Here is a 24,480-nt window from a genome sequence, read left to right as displayed (position 1 = left end):
TGAAGCAATCAATTCTTCCCTGCGTCACCTGATCAAGGCCCAGGTTCCGACTCGCTAAGATGAGAAATGGTAAGAGTGAAAAAAGCCCATATAAACTAACTGGCGATCTACAAACGTGAGTTCAGAATGAATCTCTGATACTTCTGTTTGAAAGCGAAATATAAGCTTTTAAAAGTTAATATCCACAATAAATATGTTAAATAAAAACTGATGATCACTTTATAATCTACTCACTGCGATGCTAACCGCAACTAGTGTTGACATAGTCTAGAAGTGTTTCTGTCACCGTCCGCTTTGAGTCAACAAAACAGTTAAGAAAAGGCGCCGCCTAGCTGATCAAGGGAAATATGGTTGGCAGTTTTTGAATGATGTCAAAAAAACATTGATGAGAGAGAAACAAGATCCGTAAAAGTAGGATTATTATGGACGGAAGCCGGTAATTTGTCAAGGGGCCAATAGGTATAGGAAGGAAATTAGCTAGGCCAAACCACGTATGTCACAGGACACCCACTTTCCACTGTCCATCGCAGCAAAAAGGGGACCAAAAACGCAGCTGAAAAGAACGAATTTTTCAATAGCAGCTAAAATCGAATTTATTGCCAATCAATTACAAGGGCAATTTATACAGCTTTACAAGGGAAATATACAAATATACAAAAAGATCACTATAAGGCTAGTTCAATATTTTCATTTCAGAATTGCTGGCTTGTATAAACATAAATCTATTTCATCTATCATCTGTCAACTCTAATCAATCAATCAATCAATTAATCATTTAAAGTTAGACAAGCGTTTTGACTTCTGCAACAGAAAGGCAGGGCAAATAAGAATGTATTCATAATTCAAAGCAATAATATGAAATTAACTCTTAAAAAGTCTTTAAAAAAACAAAAATTTTGTGTTGACTGCATTTTAGTTGAAGTTAAACTTACTTGATTATCTTCTTGTCTTCTTGACTGATAATCTACACTCCTAAACATAATCATACCCATCACAAATTCCTCAAATGTTATTGGTGGATTACTACTTTATTTTTAACTCCTTTTTCTGTCAATTGTAATCAAAGTATAATTGGATGGTTGGCTGTACTCAGACACCTGTGATCGGACAGTAAAGGCAGCCAATTATATCAAGTCCACTTTGCTAAATCCACCAATCACAGGATTGATTGCAATAACAATAGCAACAACCACTTGCCCAACAAAACTAGGTAATTCACATAATGGAGAAATAAACGGTTAAGAATATATGAAAGTCATATATCTGGAGAAATGTTTTGCAATGTCTCTACCAGACATATTTTCTCAAATAAATGTACATTTTTTTGGAAATTGTAATGGTTATGAATTATTGGTAACATGGATTCTTTTTGTCCAGTTCGGTCTGCAATCATACTTATGATTTACAAATCAGACTTCCACCTAATGCTCTTCCAAGTTTGTAATCACTTGTATGATGACAGACAGAATTAGACTCCATTCTGTCCTATTACCATTATTTATTTGTTGGGACACTTCTCTGTAATAATATCTATGATAGTCACCCCTCCCCCTGCCCAATGTTGTTAATTGCAAATTGATGTTTCTACACCATTCACTACCTATGTTTCCATGCCACAGCCTTCCAATGCTTCTATACCATTAACTGCCAATGTTTCAATTACATCTTGTGGACCAACACTGAGGGTGGCTGGGGGAAGCAGTAGGTGTGCCAACAATTGTGTTTGGGAGTATAGTTCCCAAGGAATAAGATTAAATAACAAGAGGAATTTAAAACTTGATTACATCAATACCATGCCAATAGCTGGAGAGACACTGAGCATTGCCCACTGAAGACTATCAATTTGAAGCTCCATAAGCTAAAAGTTGGTAAAATGCTTGTACCAAATTTCAGTTAAACTTCCTAGTGGGGAGAATTAACAATCAAGTCTTAGGAGTTGAAGGGTTAAGTTAAGTAGGGTAAGCAACCTTTTCACTTTCAGAAGAGATCAGCAGTGAATTTCTCCTTACCTAAGCGTGCTCTCAAGCAGAAACACAATGAGAAGCAAGAAATCGTCATCAAGGGATATTACTTGACTCAATAATTAATTTGAAGAGCCTAGCTTGTAGATAATGCATGAAAGACACTGGGGAGAACTGATAATGATATCTAAGGAGTAAAGTGACATGAAACCGAAAAGAGAAACAAGAATGGAGAAATATTGGGAAAGATAGAGATGAGGAAAGATGAAAAGATCGGATGAAACCAAACCCTGACAATCCCAAGCCTTTCAGTTAATACAGGGGGCTTTTTGATTAATTTACTTCAAATGTCTACTTGATGTCCTCATGTGTTATGCACTTCACAAGAAATGGTGCAATCTTATAGAATTATCAAAACACAATTTTTTTTGCTGTCAAAAACAAAAAGCAATATTACAATTTTAAGAAATAGTCCTATTTTCTGTAAAACAACAAAGTCTTAGAATTACTTTAAAATTCTATTTGTCACAAGCACAGACAATGAATGTTGCTAATAAATTTTGATATCCCCCCTCCCACTCCACCAAATAATATATGACTCATGGCCTCTTTTTACTCACCCCTCTACTCACTGTCCTTGATTAGGTAACTGTTAGTAGGGTGGGAGCAATAATTATACTTTGGGAAGGGGGGGTAAGTAAACTATCCTATTAAACTTGATGCTACATTCTTAGTCCTTGCAGTCGTAAAGTCTGAAAGAAAGTTCAAAACAGCAGTTTAGTAAAACCCATGAAACAAATTTCTTCTAAAAATCAATCAACCAAGAGTTTATGATTATAATCTTTTTTTATAATAGTTTTTCTGATAAGAGTTTGGATGATAAAATGAAGGTTATTAAAAGTTCATTCAATCTGTAATGAATTTGTGGAAATGCATTCACACATGACACACAAAAATTGTACATCATATATCAATGACCTCCTCCAATCAACCATTGAAAATCAGTTATTTCATGCAGCACAAAAAATTTTGAATGATATTTAATTTCATTCAGAGTATCATTACTTCTCTCATTACCTTTGCCTTATCACTTTGTTCAGTCCCTCCTGCCCCTTGTTCTTGTGAATCAGACACATCTCTTGACACAACACATAAAAATTCTGCTTGATCTTCACTACCATAGTTGTAATTACTGCCAACACTTATTAGCTGGAAATGAAGATATATATCACAAATTTGATGAATTAAGGAAAAAAAATCTATACTGTTTTCCTTCTATAGGTATGCGCTTAACTTTAAAATCCCACCTTGTGTTAGAACCAGTTTAAATTTTTCTTTTACACCAACAAAAAAATTCACTTATTCTTGTTTCTTATAGTCACTGTGAAGATATCCCTCATGGCTGGTTTTTAATAAGTGAGAGATTTGGAACTAGAATCAAAGCTGGAGTGGTAAGAATGCTTGTGACCTTGTGAACACCTTAAAACCAGAGATAATGTATAACTGATGGCTAAATAACAACAGCGCGTGGACATGATGGTTACTGTTCGATTACACCATCCAATTACAAGCATCACGCATACACTGTCCTATTAGTGCTCAAATTGGGTTGATGATAACCAATCATATTCAAGAGTTTTGCAGTAATTTTTATTAAGATACTTGTATCCATGCAGGTAACTGTTTGTTTCTCTTCTTTGTCATAGTTTTGATTAATTATGGGATTTGAACCCATGACCACTGCAATACCAGTGCAGTGCTCTACCTACTGAGCTGGTCATTCTGCTGGTTCTTAATAAACCCGTGAAGTGATGAACCAACAAATGAAAATCATAGATGTTAACTGCGGTTTTTAACCCTTTAAGTCCCATTAGTGACTTAGACAGAATTTCTCCTCACACAATCAGTACAATATCAAGCAGACAAGTAATAAGAATAAAGAAAAATATCAATTAGGGGATTATTGGTTGTTCCAATTCCAAATTCCCCAAACTAACATCATATGAATTGTTTGGTAGACAGTAAGGAGAATTACTTATGAGATCTTGGGAGTTAAAGGGTTAAGAAATGAAAATGAAAGTGATCTTTGCAGTAATGAACACCAGTTAAGCAGTGATGGGAGGTCATGGGTTCAAATCCTGGACAGGACACAATTTTTTTGGGCCTTGTTTTCACTACTGCTAAAATATTGTTCACATCAAAGATGGACTTCACCCATTCCTATTTCCATGCATCACAAATCTCTGTGGTAAGCACATGTATTTTCTTACACATGCTAGAAATACTCTTGTACATCAAGTAACCAACAAGCAGTAATTAATATTGCCTAGCTTTTATCAAAACCAAAACTATTCCTTATTTTACAACTAAAATCAGCTCAGCCAGGGAAAGATTTATTTAGCAAACTAAACAAACCTGTTCAAATCTCCAACCATCTGACATTGTAGAAACCATTTGAGTGAGTTCGTCTTCATGGCACTGCAGTACTCTGTATACATGTTTCTTTGATTGAAGCTGATGAGGAAACGACACCAAATTATTCATGAGGGTAAAATATCATGTAACCTTGTATCAATAAAATATTCATAGTTGAGTGTTTGTCTCACAATGTGATCACTTCCAAGTCATGTCCTTTAAGAACAGTTTCCCATTCAGTGTTGGAAAAAGCAAAACCAAAGGAATTCTGCTGGCCAATCAGAACAATGGTTTAAATTATATTTAGCCAAAAAGAGCTCAAAGTGAGAACAAGGAAACTTCTTAACCCTTTAACTCCCATGAGTGACCAAGACCGAATTTCTCCTTACAATATCAATACAATATCAGCCAGATAAGTGATGAGAATAAAGAAAATATCCATTTGGAGATAATTAGTTGATCCAACCCTAAATTCTTTGAACTTACATTATGAGAATTGTAGGGTTGACAATAAGGAGAATTACAATTTTTATCTGGGAGTTAAAGGGTTAAAGCACAGGAAATGCGAGTGAACAGAATTGTTTTTAGTTTGGCATCTGATTGGTTGCGAAAATGGTGAGAATTTTCTGGACCAATAACAGACTATATGAAGCCTTGTATGTTGCTTTGATTAGTCACCCTCAAAACCACAAAAGGAGCAGTAGAATGGAAAATTTGGAAAATCCCAGAAGTATAATGCCCATAACAAGAAGCACAACTTGTTTCAATGATTCACCATAAAAGAGGAAAAAGGTCAGTACTTACTGGGATCTTTTGACGTGCCTCTCTTGACTGTATTCTTTCCTTTATTATTTTAACAAGAGGGTCAATATTATAAAATTCTGCTTCTTCTAATACACCTAAGAAGAATGAATAACATTTAAATATATTGGAACCCTTCTCTAAGTAATAGACTAATGATTACAAAACTAGTTTAACTTTTTAAGGGGAACAGGTTTTTATTAAATTTCTCATTACAAAACTACCCTTAAAGCATTAATGTAAAGATCATGAGAATTATGGAAATGATTGGCAATTCAAGAAGTTACTAGATGGTCAAACAAATTCTCCTTGTCGTTACCACTAGAAATGTAGAAGTCACAGGTTTCCCTTTTCCATACATATCTGTATGTTGCTGTTAACAGATTTACAAGAATATCTTTGTATTTCATTGCAAAGCCTGAATTAAAGTAGTTGTTCTTATGTTTTCCTACAAAGTTAAGAGTGGGAAATGGTGTGTAGCTGGCTTAACTTGATGGACACACGCAAATAACCCAAAAACTCCCATGAGAGACCAAGAAATAATTCTCCTTACAATAACAATACAATATCAAACAGACAAGTGATGAAAATAAAAAGAACTACTAACTAGGTGATTAATATTTGTTCAAATACCAAATTCTCTACACTAACATCAAATGAATTCAATGAAAGACCGTAAAGAGGATTACTGATGAGATCTTGGGAATGAAATGGTTACTTTTGTTGTGAGGCTTCCTAAGCAACTCCTGTCAGCATGAAGGTAAGCTGCTGTTCACATAGCACTACAGGCTCACTAAATTAATTTCCCAACTTTTTTTTTTTTGGGTATTTTTGACTCTTTTTCTTATTGTTCATGTCACAAATCAGTTTTGGAAGCAAAACACTTCTAATGAATAAAACAGTACTGTCTATGTATGTCACAATCAGAGAGAGCAGCCATCATTCACAACTCATGTAAATTAGTTGAGTGTCATGTAGCCATCTGTTTGGATTGAAATTATGTGTGTTAAAATGGATTGCTCTTTTTATTTGTGAAACCTAAACAGAATATTCATTTAATTTCTTTACTTCGCAGAAAATTACTAGTTAGAAAGTTGAGGGTTCCTTTCTGTGAATAAATCCTTGTAACAGACAACAGAGCTGTACATAACGTGTTCAGAGCTCACCGACTATTATAAAATGTTCCAGCAGTGCTTGCCAGAATTTCATGCTTAAAATTACCCAAGATGCAACGAAACTTTTTACTTTGGCAGATTTCCCCATTTCAAAAATGCCTAGTACGTTAAAAAAGCGATCACTTTTCGAGTTTTCTTCTAAATCCGCCGAGATCTCGTAAATACAAGTTGAAGTTTCTGCGAGTACAGAAACAGAATTGACATGGCGGAATCATACATGAATTCGTAGTTCTGCCACGACAATTGGTATAAGCATGTTTACTCTAAGAAATATTTAGTATGTATTTTGGCGTAAATTTTTACTAACCAGTGAGCCGACACTTGAGCCCCCCAATGCGTCAAGAGAGATTTTGAGAAAGGATAAAACAGCCGAAATCAACAATACTCGTTCTCCGCTGCATATAAGACTTGAATGAGTTCTGCATACGTTAAATAGACTGAATTCTTTCGAACGAAAATTAATTTAGAAGTAGCATGTTCTTTCCACGGCTCAAATGAAGACTTTTTGAAACCAGAGCACACATTAATAAGGCATTTACCAAGAGAACGTCCAAGCCCATACGCTTCAAGCCAAATGTTTACTTAGCAAAATGCCAAAAGCGAAGTGAACTTCGAACCAAGAATCTAAAATACGTTAACTTTCAATGCTCTCACCTTCTTCAAGGAGGTCTTTATCGATTATAAGTTTGCCATGTCGTAGATAGTTTAAAACAGGTCCAAAATAGCGAGGATCTCGATCTATCATATAAGCACCGCTGTCGTCCTGAAATGTCAAAATGCCTACTTGTTTAGCTGGGTAGAACATTTCACAAATTTTGACTGAAATGCGTATTCTTACCTTGTCCGAGGGTAAATCAGGATCTTCTGCACAAAGTCTATGTAAAAAGGAGTTAGGGTGTCTACAAAGCGTTTGTTTTGTCGTTAAGAAGTACGTTCCACCGACATTTAACTTCACCCAGTTGTTACTTGGAGTAGCCATCTTGTACTCATCATGTTATGAAGATGAATTCGCCGAAAGATAATAATTCGGTAAATCGTATTGATTGGTCGGCAGCTGTGCTAAAAATAGCTTGCTAAATTTAGCTTCTGTTAATTTGGACAAATTCACCTGGCTTCCTTGATCTAAATCTGTAAATTCCCAGCACAGAAAAAGCGTTTTGAAAAGAAAACTTTGCTTACGAGGGCTTCCGATGATTTCCGAAGGGTTCCGACAAAGAAGCACAATTTTCAGAACGCCCACGCAAAAAATGTAAAGCATGGTCTTTGAATTGGTGTACAGCTGCAATGGAAAATAAGTTTAAATACTCGGTGATTTCTTCGTCGGGTCCAATTTTCTCCTACACTGTCAAAACGAAGCGTCCAAAGTTATTAAAACTATCCATTAATTGACAGTGCTAGGCCATTTTGATCGGTTTTTGGTCAAAAAAGTTTGTTCTACTAAAAACTTGGTCTTCCTCTAAATGCTAATAGCCAGTTGGCTGAAAGAAAGAAAAAAAAAATTAATTAACCGAGCTTTCTCTCAAAAGTTTCTCTCACTGGTGAAGGAAAAAAGTTATAACTTTCTTTGTTTAAGACTTGTTTGATCATCGATTATTTATTTGTGGAATCTATAAAAGATAATTTTGTATTCATAAAGCAGTAAAAAGAATTTTAAAATTTTGTGAATCGTGGAGTCATGCTAAAGTTCCTTCCACAGACCAAAAGATGAATTTAAAAGTTCCAATTTAAAAATGATGGCTATATTTCCTCTCACTATAAACAAAAAGGAGATGATGCTTTATTGAACTGCCTGAAATGGCTTTTTAAAAAGGGGGGAGGGGAGGGGGGGTTCCTGGTTCCTGCACACGTTTCACGCACATTAAAAAGTAACAATAAGGCATCACGAAAAATCGGATAAACGGCTTTGAGGTTCACATATCGCAAAAGGCAACACAAAAGTACAGCTCATGGGGTTTTAATTTCGTATTTCCGCTGTTCACGAAAATTAAGAACTCTCAATCCCTTATCGCGCGATATTCCTCTCCCCCCCTTTAAAAAGTATACCAGCTCAGATGAGGTTGCAGGTGAACGTCAAATGTGTGGGCATCTCTTACAGACATATTCTAATAAAAGTTTTCTCCTTCGTGCTCTGATCTATTTTTTCTCCTTCAATTCCCTCCCACTCATCCTCTCACTTAGATTGAATGTCTCTATTTTTAAGCACGTGGGAGTTTAAATCATATTTCAATTTCCCTCTTGTGTAGGTGATATTTTAACTAATATTAAACTAACGCAGCTGCTCTCATGCGACAAACAATTTTTCTAATTGAAACCCGTCGTTCGACTGTAAAATTACACGTGTGATTTCAGACGAAATAGAAACCTCCCACTTCAAATACCATTATGGAAACAATGAGAATTTTCAAGAAGATAATGAGCGAAGGGTACAATTTCTTATACCTTAAGATCTCTTCCAGCTTTTCATTAGGAATATATAGTATGCATATTTTTTTTACGTCAAGAAATAAAGGGGTTAAGTCTAAAGAAACCTTGTGCTGCGTCGGTGGGAGAGCATAACAAGGTAATTTAGTATTATCAACGGAGTTGATGATGTAAATTGGCCGCCGTAAAGAGTTCAAAAGCTGACGTTTCGAGCTTTAGCCCTTCGTCAGAGCGATTGGGAATTACCCTGAATGATCTGGAGTTTTTCTCCTTCATACAACTTCACAAAAGACTGAAAAATTCTGGATTAGATACTGCATCCTTGGAATCCAAAACTAACAGAGTGACCTGAGGTAATCATTTACGCTGCATTCAAATCGTCCTTAGAAATCTGATACTTACATACTGCAGATTTTATGAGATAAATTTGCATGATATTTAAAATTATGTGGGAATGACGTAAGAAAATGCGACTAATTACGTGAAATTGCATTTACTTCAGCACGTATAACCTGGACTTCCACGTGCCCCACCTTCAGCGTGCATACCTGCCCCACCCGTGGGAAAACTTTTTAACTTGGAAACGAGGTTTACGTTTGGCGCGTTAAATAAACTCACGAAGTGTATCTGTCGTTACTTTCAAAAAGGGAAAATACATATAGATTTGAATAGCATTTGATTTTGAAAGGAATTCACTTTTAAAACAGTCTTCAAACTTCGACAGATATGACTGCACGTCAAAAATCGCGTTCAGATCGCAGTTTCAATCTTTTATCGTTAGGTAAGATTTACCCGAGGATTTCACACTTGACTGTTACTTTTGAGTTTCATATCACTGCGAAATTGAAAGCAATGTACACTTTACAAGTTGTACCAATATGTATTAAGCTTCCTGACATGCTTTGTATAGCGATTTTTCGTTGCAATTTTTTGATTAAGACTTAAGTTATCGCGATCATTATCAGTCGATGAAAATCCTAGGCGTTACTTCAAAACGAATTGTTAAGCTTTACCTAACAGAAATAACGTTTGTTAGTTTGTCAATTTTGCTTCTCTGTATTTCTGTCCAATCCTGTTCAGCTTGTTTGTTTCGGTAGTTCAAACTTTGAACTATTTTTGTGTTTCAGTTTAGTTAAAAAGTAGCTTTGAATTTTTGCACTCTGCGAAATTAAAATTTGTGATGATGCATTCTTGAAAACCTGTGACTTTCTTTTCTATTAACAGATGATACTCCTAAGAGACGCAGCACAAGAAGTCGAATTTTGACAAGCACACCTAGTGCAGTTGACAAAAGGGTTTCGGAAGTAAAAGAGAAACAATCAGGTTCTACTCGGGTAGTCAAGCGGCCAAGTACAAGTCAACAGAAAGATACATTGTTCAGCGATGATGAGGTGGATCACAGTGAGCCGTTAGTCCATTCTGATAAAAATCATAATATCGCCAACAACACCTCAAAGTTTGACGATAGACCAGAACACTTGTACGGTAAGAACAGCTACAGCTGCTTTTATTATTAATTGCATTAATTACCAATAGGTGGAGTTGTCTAAGAGGAAGGGTTGTACCGGTACTCGATAAAGTTGTCTGCAAGTATACAGGGGTTCTACGCTAATATGGAAGACTTTTCCTTTTCTGGAGAATGCCCCTTTGTAAAACCGGGAGTCTACTACTTTCATCGAATGACAGTGTCCACAAAAAATTTTGCAGAGTAAAGACAAAAGGGGGGTTTGGTTTGAGTAATTTGCCTCTCACCCAATTTTCTTTAGAACAAACCATCCCAGTTTATGATTATGTAAATCTATACCTCAACATGTGCCACCCCATCCCTTTTAAAGACCACGATCTTATAAAAGGAATCTCTTTTGGACAGGGTATCTCTTTGAGGTTTCAATCCCCCCACCCCAATGTGTGGTAGATGCTGTGACCCAGCCATCAGTGGACTGGAAGGATCAGGCCCATGATTTGGGCCCATCCCTTAATCAGGTCCTGATTATTCCATTGGGTGGCAGAACATCAGTGCCTCTCTTCACCAAGGAGTGTAATGTTATAGTGGGGAATTGTCTAGGGAGCCTAACAAAATGCTGACTGAGCACAAAATTAATGAGTTTTATATTATTAAATGTCCACCATTGCTACATGAGGAAATCACATGAATTTTACTTTTCAGGTTTAGACAATCCAACAAAAATTTTGTCAGGGGGCAAAGATGAAAGTGAGAGTGTTCAAGCTAAACCAAGATCTAAGGTAAAAAAAATTATTTTATAAGTTCTCTCAGACTTAACCCAGGAAAAATTTTGTTTCTCTAACCATTTGGCCGTGCTGCCCCACTTGTTGCAAGAAATTATGTTGAGTAGGGATTGATCCTCCTGGACTGAGGATAGATCTTAAGTTAAGTAGTACTTCAGTTGCCTTAAAAAATTTTCAGATGATCATAATTGATTATTTATTTATTCAAATACACAGCATCTCATGAAATGTTTGGTAGTTGTTATTGCTTGCCTCTGCTTCATTTTTCTGATGGCTTTGATGGGATTACTCTCAGACCATCTTAAGCAAAAGGTAACTTAAGACTCTTCTTGTTTTACCCTACCAACAGCAACTTAAGAACAACTCACAGTATGTTGCAAAGAAAATGTAAAAAACTCCTTTCAACATTCTGCATTCTTACTTCATAATGCATATTCTCCATATATTTTCTAAGGTGTTGACAGGGAGAATTGTTTAACAATGAAGGGCTTCCTTGGTTGGTGATCATTTATTTTATCCTTTTGACCTTAAGGATGTGATTTAGGGGTGAAATTATGGGAAGAAACTAAATTCTATCTTATAGTCATGCGGGTTGAAGGGTTGGGTGAAATTAATTTGGGCAATGAAAAAGAAACTTGTCCTCCAAGCTATTTATAGCTAAATGAAATTATAACCTTTTGAAATTCTCATAGAGATACGATAGATTAGGACAATGAAAAGGAACTTTTTATTAAACAATTCATATTGCTTTTAACATGCTACCTTATGATCATTAATTACTGAACAGCAACACCACGGAGATGATACAGCAGAAATCAAACTGTTGAAAAATCGTATTAGGAAACTGGAACAAGTACAATCCCGCCAGAGCATAAAAAGTAAGTAATTACAGCACAAGAGTAATTGTGAAGAAATGCCAGCTCCACTTGTCCTGTAAAGCACTTTTCCAAGGGAGGAATGGAGAGGGGTGAAGATACAGAACCAGCTGTATCTATTTCTCATATCCCTTTGAAAGGCAGGGGGGAAGGTTGGGTTAGGATACAGACAACACCTATGAAGATTTCTGTGCTTTGAAAATAAGAGTTGAAATTGGATAATTAAATTTTAAAGTGTTAATAGACCAATATCAGTAGCAACTTATGTACCATTATAAAAATGATAAACTTACATGATCAAAGCATCAATTTGATTATAAGGAAAAGTGTAATTGTTTTTCGAGAAGGGGAGGTGGGGTGTGAAAGATATTGTGGCAGACTTCAATATAACCAGAGACATTGGAGAACTTGAGATTTCAGGCTTAGAACTTTTTGGAAACAGTACCGGTTTTGACTTCTGTGAATGTATAAATATATTACAATCAATTTCATTCAACAGAGGTTTTAGTCACTACATTTCTGAGGTCATCTCTGGCTTCCTTTGATTTTATAACTACTAAAAAATGTGGTTCCTTTAACAGCAAACAGAGAACATGCTTACCAGAAAGTCTTACTAAAAGGCCAGGTATGTAGAATATTATCACGTATGCAGATTTAGTTGAGGGAACCCTCTTCCAACTCTGGTGTGTTGTATATTATATTAATTTTTATTAAGCTTGATTAGATGGCACCATATATGTGCATAAGGTATTTTCTGGGTGGAGGGAACTTATACAGCCAAAATCTTGTGAGGAAAAAGATCTCTGAGGTTAATTCTCCTAATCCTCTCTGTCTCAGCCCAGAGTAACTTAAAAGGAATTTGTATTTTTGTTATTGTGAATTAAGCTAGGGTTAAACACTCGGTTTTATATTTGTCTCCAGTCAAAAACCTGGGAAGGAGAACCTGTGGAAAATAAAATTGAAGAAGCACTTCGTCGTTGGGATGCGGACAAGATTGGTATCCCTGATTACGCCTTGGAATCAGCAGGTTGGTACTTGATTTAGTGCTGAAATTTAACACCAACCTTTCTGTCTAATTCATCATGTTCTTTATTTGGTTGGAATCACTTGAAAGGTGGTCAGATACACGGTTCAAATCATTCTCCTACCTTTGCTAATGGAGCCATTCCTCAAGTGTTAGTGTTTGGTATCCCTGTGTGGTATGAAGTCAAGCTACCAAGGGTGATCATTCAGGTCAGTAGTGGAGCAGATAGCGAAGTACTCTATGATCTGTTCTTCGGAAGCCTTAGTGTTTCTGAGTTGGCGTGTATTTACATGGATTTCTCATGATTTTTAAGTAAAGTCACAATTTCAGGTTGCTTAGTAGAGTAATTTACAAATGAATCTTGAAAATTATTTTAAATTTTCTTGGTTAGCTTTACTTCGCCCTGTGATTGGTCCAGAAAACTCGCGTCATTCTCTCAACCAATCAGATGCAAAAGTAAAACCAATTACGCCTTGCTCACTCACAGCTAGTTCGTTTTTACTTAGCCCTCCCATTGGTTCCTTGTGCTATTTTCCCTTGCTCTGATTGGCTGTGGTGATAATTTGGTTTTGTTTCACGAAAAGCTCCAAGTTTTGGCAGTCACGCTGTGTACGTCTTAATACATCATCAGTCAGCTTGCACCGCACGAGCATACAAATATTTGTATTTCATTTCCAAGATTTGTTTTGACTTTGTTTTTCTTCGTTTAATTTTAGCCTGGAAGCACCCCTGGAGAATGTTGGGCTTTTCATGGGAGCTCTGGTTTTGTCGTGATCAAGGTTGATATCAATCGATGTTTAATTATACATTTTGACATCTCCATTTGTTATTCTTTTTTTTGCTAGTTTGTTGTGGTGAACGTCACTGTTTGCAGCTCGGTGGAACATGCAACCAATCACAAACAATGCAACAACTACAATACTACAGCTACTTACAATACTACAATGCTGCATCAACGCTACAATTACGTACAATTAATGACGGCATGATGGTCTTGCAAGTTAGCTTGCAACCAGGCCCTCTTAATTAGTACTGTAGGACGCGCTTTTTTCCGCCTGCGGGAGGAGTTGAGACGAGCTGGGGAGAGATTTGTTTGCCGGGGGTCTGAAATTTCAGTGCTAGACCTTCTTGTTTTAGGCTTCATACTTTCTCGCGGGTGAAGAAACACTCGTGCCGAAATAGGGCCCGCTCGCAGGCCATGGCCAATTCAGGCAATTAAAAATAAACATTACTTACAATTCAATCGTTTACTCACAATACGTACACAGCATTCCGACTATTTATATGAAAGTTGGAACAAATAAATAACTGATAGAGAACAAAAAAATTACTTGTAGTCGATGAAATAATACTTTATATTGTTTTTTTTTACCAGCTTTCCCGTTTGATCAAACCCACTTCTTTCACATTGGAACACATGGCCACAGCTTTGTCCCAGTTTGAAGATCACAGTATTCCAAGTGCGCCTAAAGAATTCTCCGTCTGGGTGAGTAAGGAACACAATCACTTAAGCAAAGCTCGTTTCAATTCGCGGTGTCACAGATTTTCACAGAAATTATTTATCCCACATGAAGCGAATTTTCGGTGCGACTTGTCGTGTGTAAGATGGTCTGGAAACGCGCTCTACCCTCTCAACCAATCAAATGCCATACTAAGCCCAACCACGACCTGGTCATCCGCGTTTTCCCGCGCGTTTGTCGGCTTGTTTTTACGATGAGTTTTCGTTGGCTCTTTACGGTATTTTGCTCTCTTCTGATTGGCGGTCATGATTACTTTGATATTCCTTTAAGGATACTGAGTCGAAAAGCGTGCTAACATCGACAAAACCTAATCTACGTCAATCCCTCGATTGCACTTTCCGGGTCCTTAAACTATGCTGCGGTGATGTTTACAAAGCTTTTTTGAGTATGATCAGTACAGACTGACACGAATTCTCAATTAGTTTGGTTGGTTATCAACAATAAACTGTTAAAGGCACCTTAGCCCACCGCAACAAATTTTCCACGGCTGACATTTGGAGAGTGAGCTCTTCCTCAAACAGTCAGCTCTTCGAACATTCGCTACGGCGGCAACTGTTTGTTTCACTTGTCCATCACCGCTTCCCAACGGTTTCTTCATAAACTCATAACCGCGTTCATTTGCCTTTCCACAGGGCTGGGCTGATGCCCGTGGTAGTGAAAAGGTACTATTGGGCGAGTATTTGTATAGTGATAGAGGACACGCTCTTCAAAATTTTCCTGTACAGGTGAGGATAAAATAGTGCTTCCAAGTTGATCCCACTGATGATCGTTACAGCTGTTACTAAGTACTTGAGTGACGTTTTTTTTCACTTTTGGGTTTAGGCGACCACCGTACCAGAATTTCGATATATTGAGCTCAAAGTGCTTTCCAACTATGGGAATCCTGCCTTTACCTGCCTGTACAGATTTAGAGTGCACGGACTGCCGTACAAAACAGATAACTAACACACACGATTACTCAATTTTGCAAAGTAGGAACAATTTTGTAATGTAAATATAATTCAAAGTGAAAGTAAAGACTGTAAATGGGAGCGTATATTTTTGATATTGGTTTATATGTTGTTGCGTATAGGATAACCTTGATTATACTTTGTTTCTGCCAAGTTCATTAAGCTCTGTGATTGGTCTTAAATACTCACACCGCTCCCTCGACCAATCAGGTACGAAATTAAACCATGCAGATAAGGTCACGTCACGTGCCTTTCTAGATCTCATAAGCTCCTAGTAATATATTTCTCTGTTGAAGTTCGACATCGTGCGCAGATTGATTTTGCAACACTCAATCGAAAAGCGCTTTATCGAAGTAAGGTAACCAGCTTCGTACGAAAAAAAAGTATGTTATCATATTGGTATTAAAGTCTAATTAATGAGAATTTTCCTAGAATATCAACAGGAAAGCATAAAAAAAGATTGACTTGCACTTTTTGATGTAACAAAGCTAAGGCATCAGTTTTAACTGATGTTTGGCGACGTTTAGTCACTCCTTAACTGAATTTGCCTGTGAGTAAAATGTTCGAGTCAGCTTTGCATTTCCATCTACATTCACAGGCCATTTGGCTGACCGGATTAAAATGACAATTTTTTCTTCCTTTTCCAGCGATTTCAACTATCATTTGAACTGAAAATGATAACACTTAGTTGTTGTGCCGTCAATCAAGACTTAAATAACTAATTTTTATCTTGAAATGCTTTTTGAATACTTTGTGTCAATTGTTCTCTACTAACATTATCAGTTATACCGAACGAAATTAGTAGTTGCGTGGTTGGCTCCAAATTAAGTGGGCCCAGTTTGTAAACCAGTAGATATCATGATGACTTTTCAATATTTTTTGTTTTATTCTCGTTGCTAATAATCAAGTGATAGCGACATAAAAATCTGCCAAAACCCCGCGTCTCACTGTATGTAGAGTTTTAATTTAAAGCGTCCACTAAGCTTAGGTTGAATTCCTGTTTCCAGTATGGCACCTTTACTTTATAGGCTATGAGTGAAAAATCGTTAAAAGAAAAGTTGACCGCGATCCTTGAAAAGAAGCGAAACACCCATGTAGAAAGAGCTAAATACTTGTTTTATTACTGGGTTAAGGCTATACATTTCCTATAATCAAAGAGCTCTTGTTATTTGGGGTAAACAAAATCTCCTGCTGGACCCAGTTGTATGAAATGCGGATAACGCTATCCAACAGATAAATCGCTATCCGGATAGCAAAACGTATAGCGTTATCGACCGGATAGAGTTTTATCCAGTGGATAGCGTTATCCAACCTTCGAACAATCGGGGCCTGATGTTTGAGGATCGCAGTATTCCAAGTGCTCTCATAGAATTCTCGGTCTGGGTTAGTAAGGGACTTGGTCATTCATTTCAACAAGTTTTTATTCGTCAAATTTGTCGTAGCATCAAATTTGGGGTTTAACAAAATCTCCTGCTGATGTTTTCATCCTTCTGCCCTCAACATTGCAAGCAGAAATTACTTATTGGTCACCCCTGATAATAAAAGAGTTAAGCAGGTGCTCGTTATAATGCGGAGTTGACAGTTTAATGGATGGCAATTTTTATGGCTTTACAATTCATCCCCAAATGTAATTTCTCGCTGGATTTGGATTATTTGACTTCATGCTCTCATACGCACACTACCACAGAGAAAAGAAAGTTGAAAGGACGCAATGAATGCGACGCTTACAACTACAGAATTGTTCTCCCGACAATTACAAAATCGAACATCGGCAATCCGATTCGTAGAATCTTTTATGATGCTTCTTATCAATCTAACGTCTTTTGCCGGCAATCTTCTGCTTGGAATCGCCGCCATAAAAAATCCATCTCTTGGGAGATCTGTTACCAATTTGTACATCATAACTCTGGCGATCTCCGACTTTCTTATCTCTTTGTTGGGAATTCCATTTTCAGTAGCCACTCTCATTGTTGGGCGATGGCCGTTCAATAATTTTCTTTGTCAGCTTCAGGGTTTTTGGATTCTCCTTATGTGTGCAATTTCCCTCGAAACTCTCGCCGTTACTGCTGTAAACAGGTATTTTCGAGTTGTGCATTCTCGTGCGCTCTATCAAAAAATTTTCAACGCAAAGAAAATCAGAGCAACAATTGCGATTCTGTGGATCATCGCTTTCCTCGCGCCCCTTCCTTACGTCGTTGCCGGACACGAATTTTCTTTCCATCCTGCAAAGGCTATGTGCGCACACAACTCAGAAAGCCTGCTTAAAGGCTACGGAGCCTTCTTGGTCCTCGTGTACGTAGCCGTTCCATTAATTTTAATCATAGCGTGCTATACCAGGGTGTTCATGAAGGTGCGGAAACACAATTTGAATTTCATCTTTCGGCTTCAAAGTAGTTGCAGATCTGAGCCATCGACAAACCGGTGCCTATCAGTGGACGAAGTTAACGTGACTTACACTCTTCTAGTCGTCGTGACAGGTTTTCTAGTTTGCTGGACGCCTGTTGTAGTAATCGACTTGATCGACTTTCTTAATTCAGATTGGAAACTTAAACGACAAGTGTACGTGAGTTACACTTGTTTCGCCTTCACGAGCGCTTCTCTCAACCCAATCATTTATGGCGTCATGAATCGTTCCTTTCGAGTAGAGTACTTGCGCATCTTGGCGGCCTTCAAGTTCTGGTCTTACCGCCGCAGAGGTATTCAAGTTGAAAATCGTATCATAAAAGTAAAAGAGGATGTAACTCTTGAGATGAGACAGATAAAGTAAAGGAAAAAAGAGGAGAGAAAGCAACAACACAGACACTTTCAAAACTTGCAGTTTTAATCATTATAAATGAGGAGTTTGGTTAGTCAACGAAACACTCTCTTGGGTAGATTTACATTTTAGAATTTGTCTTTGAGCTGGCTGTTGAATACTATACAATGTTTAGAATTTTTCCGTGGAGTTTCTGTCATTGTGGCTTTTTTTAGTTTATTTGGGATCATCGCTGTTAAATTATTAATAGTCTATGTTAGTAAGATAGGTTTTTTGGCTGTTGTGACATCTGGCGCCTATCCTCAATCTTTTTAGCACCGTTGGCGTCAATGTTTTTCTGACTGTGTGATGCTGGGAATCGATTAAAATGAAATATCACATAAACGTTATAAAGTATGCCTAATAGTTTTTTTTAAGTATTTTAACATTTTAAAATGCAGGATAAGGCGCACAGAATACAGGAAAGAAGCTTCAGTTTGCGTCATTGAGGCCCTCGTACTTATGGACGTGGTAATTTCGGCGTTTTTGTGGGGTCTTTTAGCGTGATCAATTTTAATTCAGGTGACATTTTAATTTAACCCAGGTAGAATAAATTAAGCCATCTGACACTCAGTAACTATGAAATACGCATATTACAATTGTTTTTTCTTTCGGCATCAAACGTCACCAGAAAAAAAGTTTAGTTTAAGATCGGTTCGAGTTGAAGTAAAGATATCTTACTGGCAAGCTTTTATTTCAATTTTCTTTCTTATTGACACAATGTCTTCGTTCTCTTTCTCTGATATATTATCTTAATACTAAGATCAGCTCTTTTTTAGGATAAATGTATAAATGGCATACTCTTAAAAACATCACAAGGAAATAGTTAGCTCTTTTTTGGGATACGAAGTCTGAAGATCGATGGCTATTTGTGTTTCGTGATATGATTTGGGATGAAGATAAATTGAGTGCAAGCTTTAACGTCAAATTTAAAATTTTAGGGAGCATGGCAATATGAAAAGGAATGGAAAAATTACCAAGAGCATCACACTCTTACATTTCTGAATGCACTAGACACAAATCACAAAGTGCAGTGAAACAAACGTAATTCCCATGTAATGTCTTACAAAGCCATGAAGTGCATGGCATTTCATTTTGCTGCGAGGTTGTTTAGTTATGGACCACGGATGATGTAAAAATAAGGAAGGAACATAAAAAGGTGGCAGCTGCAACCTCACTCTTTGGGTCCTCTCTCTTCCTGACTCAATGACGTAAGAGAAAGGACTCTAAAAGACGTGGTTTGCCGGCTAGCTCCCAGGCCGTTACCTCACTCTTCGGAAGAAGGCAGCCTGGACCCGGCCAAGAACTAGGCTACGTCACAGTTCTTAGAACAGAAATATTCCGAGAAAGTTTCGCTCTCTTTAAGCTTTTTTGCCACGGACGACTTAACAGACAATCGTAAATTAACAATTTTAATCAAATTCGTCATTAAAAGGATTACAACTGACAACGAAGCTGGTAATTAACTTGTTGGAGAGGAGAAAAATTTAAAAAGTAGCGTCATGTTTCGAAACTGTCATTTGACGAAATGAAATAAAAGGAAGAGAAAGCCTTTATTGCCCTTTTGTTTTGACGAGATCAGTGGCTTTCAACAAAGCACCTTATTTACATGCACGGATAACAAAGCAACCTTTACGTAAGGTGTGAAACGATTTAACGTAATTAATTTAGCTCTATAAGGTCATTGTATAGTCGGGCTTTGTGAAAAATGCACGCAAGAAAGAAGTAGAACAAAAAGTGAGCCACTTGAGTTAACAAGTTTCTCCCCCACGAAGCTTGGCGACGTGTTTTGATAGAAACGACGGACTAACGCAACAACAATCTATCGTAGAGATCGGTGGAAAGGGTAATATAAGCAATCAACAGGTTTATTTGCACAAAGACTTATTAAGTCGATCCTGAGTGTCGAGTAGAATCCAGACGTAAATACAGACGTTTGCATTCGTTCTGTTCTTGACAAGTTATGGCTAGCGCGCCTCGAGAGAGCTTACATGTGGAGCCTGCAGTGAAAGCTAGAGGAGCAAACCATGATTTGCGGCAGAAAAACAACCGCGCCTCGCACAACTGGCAAAAAGTCAGGCTTGCGCTGGAGACGGAAAGGAAAAATTGGGTGAAAGGAGCTCAAGATGATCGCAATAAACTTTTGAAGCAACGCGACGTGCTGCGGAACACATCATTGAATCTATCAAGTTCCGATTCGGTTCAAACAGAGGAAGGAGCCTCCGCGCAACTTAAGCCACGTCCGCTGTCTTTGAAAGATGTATACGATGTGTTGTTAAAGTCTTCTAAACAACAGCCAAACAACAACGGATCCGAAGTGAAAAGCGTAAAATCCGAACCAGCGCCAGCTTTAGACAGACGCCAATCGACTGTAAGCTTTGAACAGAAGCGTGTGGGCAGAAAACCAATCACTTTCTCTTTGCACGGACTACAGAAAGCAAACAGCAATCTGCAGAGTAAAAAACAAGCTATGGAGAAAGCTCAACAGCGGGTTCTCACAGCTGAGGATTCAAATCAAATCGAGCGACCTCAATCTGGACCACCGCCAAGCCATTTCGACTTGAACGATGAGGAACTCAGCTTAGGACCGACGCTAAAACTTCCACCAACCCATCTACCACCCATAACGAAGGGCATCTCTTTTAAACCTCATGTTCGGAGTTTTAAAAAGGACGAAGAGTTTAAGAAGCGAACAAAAGGCGGCGAACATTCATTTGATGATATTCGCTACTGCCGATATCTACGAAAGAGAGGGCGTTCAAGGTCTGATACAACTGAACCAATGAAACTGCATCAACAGCGCCGATCTGCTAGATCTTTACCCTCATAAAGACGAGGTAACGACAAGAAATAAATTGTAATGGAAAAAGAACAAGTGGTTTGATATTGCGTCGATCGAAAGTACTTTTGTTACGAAAGGAGGCTGTTCATTTGCATTCAGGTCTTGCGCCTTCTCATTTCACGCTCGACACAAGCCGTTGCAGTTTTCTTTAATCGACGCCAGGTTTTTGGAAGTTCACAACACGAAATAACGAGAAAGAAACAAAAGAGATAATGCGCCGTCTGGCAAAATAAACAACGGTGAGGAAGATCAGGACAAAGGAAACAGGAAAACGATGTTATGAATTTTTATTATGTGGGTTATAAATAATAACTTTGCTTTATTGAAAAAAAGAGAGCAACTTGTTCAAAAAATTGAACTCGTAACAACTCAATGTAAATTTAAAAACAAAAAGTGAATCTAAATGAAACGAGGTAGAAATAAAATCTGAGGAAGTTGTAAATGATTGCTATTCAAGAATCAAGATAATAACACGAGGATAATGGAATAATAACATCAACTCTAGACATAGATGTTTCTGGATACTTCGTGCGATAATTTCAATACATTTTAGAATCGGCTGTCGAGAAAATTCTACCAACGTGCAAGAAATGACTGGAATGTGTTTTTCAATTCAGAATTAAATAACTCATCCAAAGTAAACGTTTATTCAAATGAATGAAATGTTTTTTTTGTAATAACTATTCATAACCTTATCAGTTTCATAAGTCAAAAGAATACGGCTAATATAAAAGGTCTGCGCGAAAATTCTGAATATCTTTTAAAAAACTCTAATCAAGAGTTGGTTAGTATCTACGGAACAAGGGAATTGCAAAAATCTGCTTGGATACGGTAATAGGCAGGGCTTTATTGCGTGTTTTGTCGACAAATACATGCTTTATTTAAATTTCAAACGAAGCACTTAAGTATATTTGCATTACAACAGTTTGTCGCGCTCACGAAATGACGTTCATTGCAGAGGTCACGGAAAGATGGTCACGTGATCATGCACTGTCAAATGTAAAGCGGAAAGTCGAATTGAAAACTAATTGTACTTTAGGTGACACTCAGAACAAGGCTAGGTCAAGGTATGACAGGTATTAGTCATCTATTCTGACTAGATCATCAAGTTTCTCTGCTTCTTAGACTACCCCAACACCAGCCATTCTTGTTCCCAGGGCCTATCTTCTTATTGCCTTTAGGAGCGACAGAACCAATGAGCTCTAACGAGTGCTTAAGGAAGAGAGATCCTGGGAACGAGTTTAGACTCGAGCTCAATTAGCTCCTCAATCAGGCCGCCCTTCAGTCTTTTTTACGAACAGATCGCTTTGAATGGACAACAATCCTTTGCAGTCGTAATCAATTTTGTCCAGTTATACTACTTTGTGCATTCTTCACTGTTTTCCATCCAATTGCCTGCCCCTTTATACTCCTGTTTCTTTACATTTCTGAAATTTAATTGTTTGAAGAAGGGTGGCTATCATTGCAGGAAAAAGATGAAAAGCATGTTTTAGGAGGGAACACATCGGGCATTGTATTCGTGGGTCTTCACTAGTTCGGATCAGATTATGCTGGCATTATTTTGCGCATAATGCTATAGTCAGAGCATCGAGCATAAATGCCGGCAAATTGATGATGGGCTTCTGATTAAACTTCTTAAAAATTCTCTTGATGTTAAAGTTCAACAAGAGATAAATTCTATACCCTGAATACTGTCAATAGTTAGCCTGCTTTTCCTGCTTGCACTTTAAGAATAAAGAATTGCTCCATGCTTAGCGTACGTATATCGAGTTATGAATTCACGCGAGAAGTTTGGAGAGCACGGGAGAAGCGTAAGAGTTGTACGGGGCTGGGCCCCGGGCAACTCTAGTTTCTTGCGTGCTCTCAAAACCTCCCCATGTGCATCCATAACTTGATATACGGACAGTTAAAGCATGAACCTATTATTTTATAACATAACATGCAGACACAAGTTGTGCTTGAAAAAAAAAAGGTTTATTACACCTTTGTCGGGTTGATCAAGTGATAGTGTTCTACCCGAAAACCATGAATAAATGACAGAGCAAAAACGACCAAGAAATATTTCGAGACCAAATCTTTATTCAAAGAATTGTAAATTTTCTGTTTAGAAGCGAAAAACGAACGAGTTTGTTGCATGTACGAAACTGCGTAGTAGTGTCATACATGTTGTATTGGGTTTATATTTTACGTTTTAAAGGGCCAAACTGAAACGCCTTACCCCCATCAGACCAAATCTCTGGTTCACGGGCTGCTCTCTAGTAGCCTTCGTGTCGTCGTACCCTCTCCCTCCACCCCTATGGTGAAACGGAGGCGAGACAACCTTCCGTTTCACTTTGGGGGGAGGGTACGGCTACACGTAGATAGCTCTCGAGCAAGACGGTGGCAAAGGTGGGGGGGGGGGGGGGTCCAATCACACATCACGCTGAATTTTTCTATTAAGTCACGGATAATTTTTTTTAACCAATCACACGTTACGAAAAAAAGGAGTAAGTAAGCTAAGCTAATAATGTAAGTTTTCAACCCAACGGATGTATTATTAAAAATTATATTGCATCCAACGTTTTTGTTATCCTGGAATGAATTGCGTTTCACTTTTTTTAAAATTTTAATTGTAATTGATGTATTTTAACAGGGAAAAGCCACCTGGTGGATCTGTTTATAAACCATTATTATTATTATTATTATTGTCATATTGCTTTTTGCCGGTCAAATAAAGTCGACTTGTCGAAACTAAACGCTCCGAGTGCGTTTACTCGGGCTTCGTATCGCAATATCAAATCGTACTTTACAAGTATCGAACTTAGAAAAAGTCAAATTAAAGAATCAGGATATTTAACACAAGAGTCAAGCTTACGTATTTACTATTCAAGTTGGTTCGTTGAGTATCCTCTTCATCCAATAGCTTGTTGTTTTCCTCACCTTCGATGTTCACGAAGATTTTTTATTTTTCCAATTCAACATCTGAGGTGTTCGTCTAGGCATCATAGTCATCATTTAACAATTGGTTCATATGTCAGCGTGCGTTCATCGAGATATGAAGCACGCGAGAAGTTTGGAGAGCACGAAAGATGCGTAAGAGTTACTCGAGGCGTAGCCGAGAGCAACTCTAGCTTCTTGAGTGCTCTCCAAACTTCCCAAGTGCTTCATATCTCGATGAACGCACAGCTGACGTATGAACCAATTGTTTTATAACATTTTCAACTCGAAGGAAAACTTTTTTCTTGAGGGATTTGTTTGCTGACGTCATGAGCGTGCACAATAGGAATATGAAGCACGCTCGCGCAATTGAATTTGATTACACAAATTTACTAGCTATGTTATAAAGGTTGTTGTGTAATAAGTCAGTAGTCGTAGTTTTGACAATGTTTTCGTAGTTTGAACTCATACATGACCCCTTAGTTATCTCGTGAGAACTGTTAAGAACTTTGCTAATTTGGCTATCTTTCAATATTTGC

At 37.6% G+C, this 24,480-nt stretch overlaps 4 protein-coding genes across 4 annotated transcripts; 3 read left to right on the top strand and 1 right to left on the bottom strand.

Moving 5' to 3' along the window:
- Positions 1-583: 583 nt before the first annotated feature.
- LOC131778143 (BTB/POZ domain-containing protein KCTD5-like) lies at positions 584-7,533 on the bottom strand. Its single transcript, XM_059094528.2, has 6 exons — positions 7,191-7,533; positions 7,007-7,115; positions 5,181-5,275; positions 4,377-4,475; positions 3,039-3,170; positions 584-2,713 (listed from the first exon to the last, which is right to left on the bottom strand). The coding sequence occupies exons 1-6, from the start codon at positions 7,329-7,331 to the stop codon at positions 2,684-2,686; spliced, it is 606 nt and encodes a 201-aa protein (XP_058950511.1). The 5' UTR covers positions 7,332-7,533; the 3' UTR covers positions 584-2,683.
- A 1,880-nt stretch (positions 7,534-9,413) lies between these two features.
- LOC131778105 (SUN domain-containing protein 2-like) lies at positions 9,414-15,901 on the top strand. Its single transcript, XM_066171427.1, has 12 exons — positions 9,414-9,554; positions 9,998-10,258; positions 10,941-11,017; positions 11,237-11,332; positions 11,808-11,898; positions 12,477-12,520; positions 12,817-12,922; positions 13,010-13,128; positions 13,636-13,698; positions 14,295-14,405; positions 15,072-15,164; positions 15,262-15,901. Exons 1-12 carry the CDS (start codon positions 9,500-9,502, stop codon positions 15,382-15,384), a joined length of 1,239 nt encoding a protein of 412 aa, XP_066027524.1. The 5' UTR covers positions 9,414-9,499; the 3' UTR covers positions 15,385-15,901.
- A 1,199-nt stretch (positions 15,902-17,100) lies between these two features.
- Positions 17,101-18,199, top strand: LOC131778222 (melatonin receptor type 1A-like). The gene has a single exon (XM_059094615.2). The coding sequence runs from the start codon at positions 17,101-17,103 to the stop codon at positions 18,154-18,156; it is 1,056 nt and encodes a 351-aa protein (XP_058950598.2). The 3' UTR covers positions 18,157-18,199.
- A 1,638-nt stretch (positions 18,200-19,837) lies between these two features.
- LOC131777918 (uncharacterized) lies at positions 19,838-21,746 on the top strand. The gene has a single exon (XM_059094291.2). The coding sequence runs from the start codon at positions 20,147-20,149 to the stop codon at positions 21,011-21,013; it is 867 nt and encodes a 288-aa protein (XP_058950274.2). The 5' UTR covers positions 19,838-20,146; the 3' UTR covers positions 21,014-21,746.
- Positions 21,747-24,480: the final 2,734 nt, after the last annotated feature.

This window comes from Pocillopora verrucosa, chromosome 8 (genome assembly GCF_036669915.1).
Source record: "Pocillopora verrucosa isolate sample1 chromosome 8, ASM3666991v2, whole genome shotgun sequence".
In the NCBI taxonomy this organism is placed as follows: Eukaryota; Metazoa; Cnidaria; class Anthozoa; order Scleractinia; family Pocilloporidae; genus Pocillopora; species Pocillopora verrucosa.
This window is presented reverse-complemented; position numbering and strand designations above follow the sequence as displayed.

What these genes read in the sequence shown, in the direction of transcription:
- LOC131778143 (XM_059094528.2), bottom strand. Translation starts at nt 7,331, where the DNA reads ATGGCTACTCCAAGTAACAACTGGGTGAAGTTAAATGTCGGTGGAACG. An exon ending in ATGGTTGGAGATTTGAACAG is followed by an intron (nt 3,171 to 4,376) that starts GTTTGTTTAGTT and finishes CTTCATTTCCAG; the next exon opens with CTAATAAGTGTTGGCAGTAA. An exon ending in AACAAAGTGATAAGGCAAAG is followed by an intron (nt 2,714 to 3,038) that starts GTAATGAGAGAA and finishes ACTTTCTTTCAG; the next exon opens with ACTTTACGACTGCAAGGACT.
- LOC131778105 (XM_066171427.1), top strand. Translation starts at nt 9,500, where the DNA reads ATGACTGCACGTCAAAAATCGCGTTCAGATCGCAGTTTCAATCTTTTA. An exon ending in CTGGTTTTGTCGTGATCAAG is followed by an intron (nt 13,699 to 14,294) that starts GTTGATATCAAT and finishes TTTTTTTACCAG; the next exon opens with CTTTCCCGTTTGATCAAACC. An exon ending in CTAAAGAATTCTCCGTCTGG is followed by an intron (nt 14,406 to 15,071) that starts GTGAGTAAGGAA and finishes GCCTTTCCACAG; the next exon opens with GGCTGGGCTGATGCCCGTGG.
- LOC131778222 (XM_059094615.2), top strand. Translation starts at nt 17,101, where the DNA reads ATGAATGCGACGCTTACAACTACAGAATTGTTCTCCCGACAATTACAA.
- LOC131777918 (XM_059094291.2), top strand. Translation starts at nt 20,147, where the DNA reads ATGGCTAGCGCGCCTCGAGAGAGCTTACATGTGGAGCCTGCAGTGAAA.